The sequence below is a fragment of the Sinocyclocheilus rhinocerous genome, unplaced genomic scaffold, assembly GCF_001515625.1.
Source record: "Sinocyclocheilus rhinocerous isolate Xijiao unplaced genomic scaffold, SAMN03320098_v1.1 scaffold7024, whole genome shotgun sequence".
Classification (NCBI taxonomy): Eukaryota; Metazoa; Chordata; class Actinopteri; order Cypriniformes; family Cyprinidae; genus Sinocyclocheilus; species Sinocyclocheilus rhinocerous.
The window spans coordinates 21,803-30,810 of NW_015661989.1; the positions used below are offsets into that span (position 1 = coordinate 21,803).

A 9,008-nucleotide genomic window follows, 5' to 3' on the forward strand; every position below is an offset into this window, starting at 1 on the left:
AGGATGAGTTTGTTTCTTCATCAGATTTGGAGAAATGTGTCATTGCATGTCTTCTCCAGATGTTAACTGATGGACTGGAGTGCTGTGGATTACTTGTGGATTATTGTGATGTTTTTATCAGCTGTTTGGACTCTCATTCTGACGGCACCCATTCACTGCAGAGCATTCATTGCTGAGACACTGATGCAATGCATTTGTTTTGTTTGTCTCACTACTAGAGATGGTTATCCATATAGTTCAGTGAGATGCACACATATGAGCTGATGATAAACTCTCTGTGTGTGTGTGTGTGTCGTGACTCTTGTGGTGTGATGTGTGTGAATGATATCCCAGGAAAGAGGAACTGTGTATCTGAGGTCATTTGCTCATTTAACTGCATGTAACGCACAACTCTTCACTGTAAATCTACGCCCAGCTCAAACCGATGCTTTTAAAAAAGCTGCCCAGAATCATTCTGGACACTAAAATACTAGTTAACCACAGCAACACTTTACTGTAGTAAACTCCCACTAACACACGGACTTCAGTCTGAACACAAACATCATCATGAAGCCATTAAACAAACCAATCACTTCCTGTCAGGGACCTTCATGAGTTAATTATTCATTTACTGGAGAGATTCCCACTGAATCATCCATCGTGTGAGGATGAGCGTTCAGATAAAGACGAACAAACACACATTATATTGATTGTAGAGTATTGTAGATTGATTCTGATCACCATCAACACGAAACACTGCAGAGACAAACACTTAAATGACAGAAGACAGGAAGTCTGAGATCTAAATTAGACCACAAACGTCTTTAAACAGCATGTAAAGCTAGATAGCTGTAAAAAAAAAAAAGACTTATAATTCACAGTTATAACACAATGTAGCTGAAATGATGTCAGTTGTTGTTTCAATGTTGAAACACACTTCAACAATGTTTAGAACTAGCTATAAAGAGTTACTAAAAAGCATTTAAATGTTTCAATGTGGTTGAAATTGTGTCAGTTGTTGTTTTAATGTTGGAAAAGTTACAAATGTTTAAAGATAACTCTTAAAGTTAACAAAATATTTCTAAATCGGTTGAAATGATGCAGTTTCAGCATTGAAAAAACTACTGAAACAATGTAGCTAGATAATTGAAGAAAAAAAAAAAAGGAAAACAGAGAAGTTTTAAGACCCATGTTGAAAAGACATTAAAAGAACTTCCGGACATCGACACGGATTCAGTTTGTAAATTCATATGATTCATGATAATACTGCTGTGTTGGGTTGTTATGTATGTCTGAAGAGATGCTGTGGATGGTTGCTAGAGAGTTTTGTTTGGTTGCTAGGTGTTTTCTTCCTGTCTGGTGTGAAAGGTGTCTCTGTAGATGTGACTCGTGTTCTTCAATCGCTGGGATTTCCAGCAGTCTCCAGGTAAAAACCAGTGAAGCACCAGTGTGTTTCAGACATATATTAATACAGTAATACACACATATAACCTCAGCGATGGGATGACTGGAGCATGTGCTTCTTCTGACTGAAGGCTGTGTGTGTGATGGAAACTGGCTTCAGATCAGCTTCCAAAGCCTCATAACGTGACATTTAACCACCTACAACAGCTTCTCAAACCGAGCTTCACTCTTACAAATACAGCTGCGTTACTGGCGTGAAAGACCTTTAACATTCATGGAAACCTTCCACTGCACACTCTCAGAAAACAAGGTACAAAAGCTGTCACTGGGGCAGAACCTTTTCAAAAGGTACACGTTTGTACCTTTTAGATACTAATATGTACACTTTAGGTTCTAATATGTACCTTGAAGTTACCAATATGGACTCTTTAGGTACAAAGGTGTGCCTTTTGAAAAGGTTCCGCCCCAGTGACAACTTTTGTACCTTTTTTTCTGAGTGCACACAAGGTTCTTTATAGCAGAAGAAGGTTTTTAAGAGTTTTAAAATATTCTTCACACTAAGAAAAAGATTTTTGTTTTAGGAATTGATCACTGAAAGGTTCTTTGGGGAACCAGAAATGGCTCTTCTGTGGAATCACTGCTACAAAAAAACTAAAAAAACTTTTGGAACCATTGTTTTTAAAAGTGTGTAAGTTGATAACAAGCTTATGATTCATTTAATAATAAAAATGAAAATTAAATCACTTCAAATATTAAAAATAAAACACTTTTTGGTTTGCATAAATCAGCTGAAATGTGACTGAAATGATGTCAGCTGCTGTTTCAATGTTGCAAAAACCACTGAAACAACATTGAAACAATGTTTACAGCGCAACAGTTGTAAAAAACGTAACAAAATAAATCAGCAGAAATGTGCTATAAATGTTAGCGTTGAAAAAACATTGAAACAGAACTAGTCAAAGTGAAATATATTTATAAATCAGTTGAAATGTGCTTGAAATGATGTCAGTTGTTTCAGTGTTGGAATGTCATTTAAACAAAACTGATACAATGTTTAAAGCTAAATGGTTGCAAAAAAAAAAAAAGTTAAAATATTTATAAAACAACGTTTATAACACCCATGTAGAAAAGACATCGAATATTAATTCAATTAGTAAATTATGTAAGAAATAGTGAGTCAACCCTGAAATGTTGGTGAGTTCTTACATGTTCTCAAAGTAAATAATTGTAAGCCATTACATACATAATAAAAAAATTAAACACTCACAAAAAAAAAAAAAAGATTAAATATTTAACTTGTTTACCTGCATGTCGCGTGACCATTAACCAACATCAACGAGTTGATTAATGATTTAAATATTTAAATAATGCAAACTTAAAAAATCTCATATGGACGTCAAGGACACACTGTAGCTCTAAGAGGTTCGATGGATGAAAAAGTTTGTGAATCTCTGATCCAGAACAAACACAAGAGAGCTTTAGGAATAAACCTCGATTCACTGTCAGAATGAAACATTAGAACAGTTACAGCGGACATTTATGAATTCATTTAATTTCAAATCACTGTTTGTATTCACACCCACACATATAATAATATAAGAGCGCGCGCAGGATTGTGGGATATCACAGGCTGCTAAGGACACTTGAGAAACAGAGCAGATGACAGGAAGACACAGACTGTATAACGGGTCCAGAGCTCTCTCTTGAGTACTGAACGACAGCGCCACCTGCTGGAACAGCGTGAAGAAATCTCTCAGACGGGAAGTGTTTTTTTCACTTCATTTAATACACACATACAAAACCCCAACCAGTGTGTGTGTGTGTGTGTGTGTGTGTGTGTGTGCTACACAAAAAAACGGGTACAAAAGCACACAAACCCTCTTCAGCTACAGAAAAATCAACTCAAAATATTTTCCGCTCCTCACTGGAGCTTCCTTACAATCAAACGCACATCTTTATATGTGCTGCAGTAAAGGTCTGATGAGAACCTGAGGTTCTTGAGAAGAGCGTCAGTCGTCTCGCTCTGGACTCTCACTTCTTGCGGGGCTTCGAGATGCAGATCGGCTGCAAGCAGAACACAAGAAACGCTGGTGTTGAGCGTGAGTTTCTCATACCTCTGCTTCGGAGGTGAAGCTCTAGATTTGGAACAGCTGAGATTTAAGCAAAAACGCCTCTTATACACGTTTGTACCTTTTAGATACTAATATGTACACTTTAGGTTCTAATATGTACCTTGAAGTTACCAATATGGACTCTTTAGGTACAAAGGTGTGCCTTTTGAAAAGGTTCCGCCCCAGTGACAACTTTTGTACCTTTTTTTCTGAGTGCACACAAGGTTCTTTATAGCAGAAGAAGGTTTTTAAGAGTTTTAAAATATTCTTCACACTAAGAAAAAGATTTTTGTTTTAGGAATTGATCACTGAAAGGTTCTTTGGGGAACCAGAAATGGCTCTTCTGTGGAATCACTGCTACAAAAAAACTAAAAAAACTTTTGGAACCATTGTTTTTAAAAGTGTGTAAGTTGATAAGCTTATGATTCATTTAATAATAAAAATAAAAATTAAATCAGTTCAAATATTAAAAATAAAACCTTTTGGTTTGCAAAATAAGTGAACAAACTGATCATAAATCAGCTGAAATGATGTCAGCTGCTGTTTCAATGTTGCAAAAACCACTGAAACAACATTGAAACAATGTTTACAGCGCAACAGTTGTAAAAAACGTAACAAAATAAATCAGCAGAAATGTGCTATAAATGTTAGCGTTGAAAAAACATTGAAACAGAACTAGTCAAAGTGAAATATATTTATAAATCAGTTGAAATGTGCTTGAAATGATGTCAGTTGTTTCAGTGTTGGAATGTCATTTAAACAAAACTGATACAATGTTTAAAGCTAAATGGTTGTAAAAAAAAAAAAAAGTTAAAATATTTATAAAACAACGTTTATAACACCCATGTAGAAAAGACATCGAATATTAATTCAATTAGTAAATTATGTAAGAAATAGTGAGTCAACCCTGAAATGTTGGTGAGTTCTTACATGTTCTCAAAGTAAATAATTGTAAGCCATTACATACATAATAAAAAAATTAAACACTCACAAAAAAAAAAAAAAGATTAAATATTTAACTTGTTTACCTGCATGTCGCGTGACCATTAACCAACATCAACGAGTTGATTAATGATTTAAATATTTAAATAATGCAAACTTAAAAAATCTCATATGGACGTCAAGGACACACTGTAGCTCTAAGAGGTTCGATGGATGAAAAAGTTTGTGAATCTCTGATCCAGAACAAACACAAGAGAGCTTTAGGAATAAACCTCGATTCACTGTCAGAATGAAACATTAGAACAGTTACAGCGGACATTTATGAATTCATTTAATTTCAAATCACTGTTTGTATTCACACCCACACATATAATAATATAAGAGCGCGCGCAGGATTGTGGGATATCACAGGCTGCTAAGGACACTTGAGAAACAGAGCAGATGACAGGAAGACACAGACTGTATAACGGGTCCAGAGCTCTCTCTTGAGTACTGAACGACAGCGCCACCTGCTGGAACAGCGTGAAGAAATCTCTCAGACGGGAAGTGTTTTTTTCACTTCATTTAATACACACATACAAAACCCCAACCAGTGTGTGTGTGTGTGTGTGTGTGTGTGTGTGTGCTACACAAAAAAACGGGTACAAAAGCACACAAACCCTCTTCAGCTACAGAAAAATCAACTCAAAATATTTTCCGCTCCTCACTGGAGCTTCCTTACAATCAAACGCACATCTTTATATGTGCTGCAGTAAAGGTCTGATGAGAACCTGAGGTTCTTGAGAAGAGCGTCAGTCGTCTCGCTCTGGACTCTCACTTCTTGCGGGGCTTCGAGATGCAGATCGGCTGCAAGCAGAACACAAGAAACGCTGGTGTTGAGCGTGAGTTTCTCATACCTCTGCTTCGGAGGCGAAGCTCTAGATTTGGAGCAGCTGAGATTTAAGCAAAAACGCCTCTTAGGTTTAACAAGCGCGGGAGTGCGTCGGTGGCTTTGCTGTTTGCATGCGACAGCGAGTGTGTGACATGCAGCTCAACGCAAACCCATCTAAACATCTCATGATGATTCTGATACACCCATTTACTGCTCAAGAAACATTTCTGTGGAAACCGTGATGCATTTTATTTTTCAGGATTCACAGATGAATAGAAACTTCAAAAGAACAGCATTTATTTGAAACAATTTGTAACATTCTAAGTGTCTTTACTGTCACTTTGCAGGTCATTTTTAGAACGATCGATTCTGTCCTGAACTCTAGGCTACTCCACTGTAACTCCTGAGATTTGCAAAAAATTCCTTTAATTTTTTGTGGATAAAATTCAGGATATGGACCCTTTTTCACAAGACTGTGATGACATGTTTTATGGTCGTAAATCCTCGAAAGTTTTTCATATTTGCATTTTTTTTTAAATGTATGTACATTTATAACACTATTCTGTATATTATATCACCTTTGCATCAAAAAACTAGTTAACGCTAATGCGAGGGTGTTTCTAATGCAGCATTAATGCATCTAATGGTCAAAGTGGTTATATTTATTTTCATTTCTTTATTACGTTAATTTTGAAATATGTTTGGAACATTTTATGTTTGTTAAATTCAAGTTTTTTAAAGTAACGACCAAGTGGCCAGCGGCAGACAGTGGGTTGAGCATATGTTTGATCAATTTAGCCTTCTCAAATCATCACGACTTGCCTAAAATAAAATCTATAGATATAAAACACTTCATGCATTTCACAATATTCATTAAAAAATGTAACCTAGATAAATGTGCGCTGTTAGACGCATATCAATCATTTGTGCGAACATGGAGGCGCCAGTGTGATAACTAATTTTTTTCTTAATAAGAGTGGAAACTTAAAATACGCCGTCATTTTTGCTCATGAAGGTAAGAGTAAAATCGAAAACAAAAACTCTTTCATCAAGTAATACGTAAAAGATTTCTCTTTAAAGGCGCGTCCAGTGAAGAGATGGCGAGTCAGGATTGTCTACTTCATTTTTGCGACACGGACTCAGAAAACACTAGTTTATTAATAAATAAGTCAAATATCTCATATCAAATATACTTTTTTTTTGTTTGTTTTTCTTGTTTGTTTTTGGCTTCTGTGTCAAGATTGTGTTTGCGTGCAGTACAAATAGATTAAAAAATAAATAAATAAGATTAACATCATAATATTTTAAAAATAAAGTCAAAATTCTGATAATAAAATCATGTTTTATTGCATGAAGTTAATGTGAAAATTCCACCGCCGCCGCCGCCAAAAAAAAAAGTCTGTGGCATCCAACCTGTCATTCTTAACATTTAACATGAAAATGATGTGGTGTCCCACAAGGCTCCGTTCTGAGTCCTCTCCTTTTTTTTTTATACATGCTTCCTTTAGGCTCTATCTTTCAGAAATATGATGCATCTTATCACTCTTATGCTGATGATACACAATTTTATCTTCCTGTCAAGTCCAGCAATGGAAAATCTATCATAAATCTCCTGTCTGGAGGAAGTTAAAATGTGGTTGGCACAAAACGTCCTAAAGCTAAATGGAGACAAAACTGAGGCCATTGCTTTTGGATCTTCATTATGTGTCGCTAATATTGGAAATAGAGTCTTTAACACTGCACAACAGAGTCAAGAACCTAGGCGTTATCTTTGATTCTGACTTATTTGATAAGCAGATAAATTCTATCGTCAAAGGAAGCTTCTTTCATCTCTGATTCATCGCCAAATTAAAACAGTTCCTCTCAAAGAAAGACCTAGAAGTAGTGATCCATGCACTTATTACATCCCAGCTTGATTACTGCAATTCATTATATATAGGTCTAGGGCTGAGCGGTATATCGAGTTTATCCGATATATCGATATATTCTTTATAAGCGATGCGGTATGAGGCAATACCGCTTATAGCGATATACAGTAGTTTGATACGAGCGCATCTGAAAAATATAGCGGAGGACACAGACTGAGCTGCTGCGGAGAAAGTGCGTAATCTAAATTGTTCTAAACATGTGACGAGCTTTATATTAAGGGCTTTAAAAAACACGGAAGATAAAGTATAGTTTATAGTTTGGTATAGTTCAAAGCGCTGCTGACAGAGACGCTACTCGCGCTGTTTAATGTGTTTGAGATGTGCGGTTTTCCTAAACGCATAACTTACATTTCACAGACATATTTTCATTCTGTAAATGTTAGAAAGTCATGGAAATATTTCCATTTTGATGTCAGAACGGCATGAGCCTTCTGCTTTTGATTCTCCGCTAAACTTCACAGACTTCAGCAAACAGACGCGGAAAGAAATAGGAGCGCAATAATTCTGACTAAAATATACATTTCACTGAAATATTTGTAGTTGGACAATAAATGTGATATATGTAGAATTTTAAACCTACAAGTAAGTGTATTTTTGTGATATAGTACTAACTGTAATGGGGTAAATACATTTTCTTAGCCTATTTATTTTCATTTTTAGTTTATTGAATTTAACTTCTGCTTTAAAAGCATTATTTTTGTTTTTAGTTTGCAATGTTACAATGTTAGAATGAAATATGATTTTAACCTTTGGTTACATTCGCTTTATTTGTTTTCATAGCCTTTAATATGTATTGTTTCATTAGACAACATTGGGCGGTATGTGAAATATATATATTAAATATAGTTTTTTTTAAATCCAAATACAAAAATGAAAATACCGAGATATATACCGTATATCGCAAATTGGCCAAAAAATACAGAGATATGAATTTTTGCCCATATCGCCCAGCCCTATATAGGTCTATCTCATTCCTCTATCCATCATTTGCAACTGGTCTAAAATGCAGCAGCTAGACTTTTGATGAGAACTAGGAAGAGAGAGCACATCAATCCTGTTATCGCTTCCTTACATTGGCTACCAGTTAGATTCAGAGTTGATTTTAGGGTTTTGCTGTTTGTTTATGAAGCTCTGCATGGGCTAGCACCACAGTATATTGCTGATCTCCTTAAACCATATTCTGCATACTTCTTTCTGTTCCGCGGTCCCGCTTAAAGACTAAGGGTGACCGAGCCTTTGCAGTTGCGGACCCTAAACGGTGGGATCCTCTCCCACTTTGGACAGATTTAAATCTAGATTGAAGACTCATTAACTCTCTTTAGCCTATGGTGTTGCATGAGAATATCGTTTTTTTTAGTTGTTTATGGTTTATCTGTATGTTTTATCTTTATCTTAAGAGTCAGTTTTTTGCTTTTTATATTGCTTAATAATGTCTACAATTGTACAGCACTTGTTTTTTTTAAACGTGCTTTATAAATAAAGTGAACTTGAACGTTTTCATCAATTTAATGCATCACAGATTAATTAAAGTATTCTATTCTTTTTATTTTACCCCAAACTTTTAAATGGTAGAGTTCCACGCTTTCCACAAAAATATTGTGCAGCACAACTGTGTTCAACATTGATAATAATCAGAAATGTTTCTTGAGCAGCAAATCAGCATATTAGAATGATTTCTGAAGATCATGTGACACTGAAGACTGGAGTAATGATGCTGAAAATACAGCTGCGCATCACAGAAATAAATTACAGTTTAACAGATATTCACACAGA

At 35.5% G+C, this 9,008-nt stretch overlaps 1 protein-coding gene across 2 annotated transcripts in view; it reads right to left on the bottom strand.

Annotated features, from left to right (window-relative positions):
• Positions 1–4,537: 4,537 nt before the first annotated feature.
• LOC107727065 (serine/arginine-rich splicing factor 7-like) overlaps positions 4,538–9,008 on the bottom strand; it is a 16,881-nt gene continuing 12,410 nt past the window's right edge. For both annotated transcript variants that reach the window (XM_016536831.1, XM_016536830.1), the window contains exon 6: positions 4,538–5,282. In XM_016536831.1, coding sequence (XP_016392317.1) covers positions 5,228–5,282 — 55 coding nt within the window. In that variant the 3' untranslated portion in view covers positions 4,538–5,227. The remainder of the gene's footprint in view (positions 5,283–9,008) is intronic.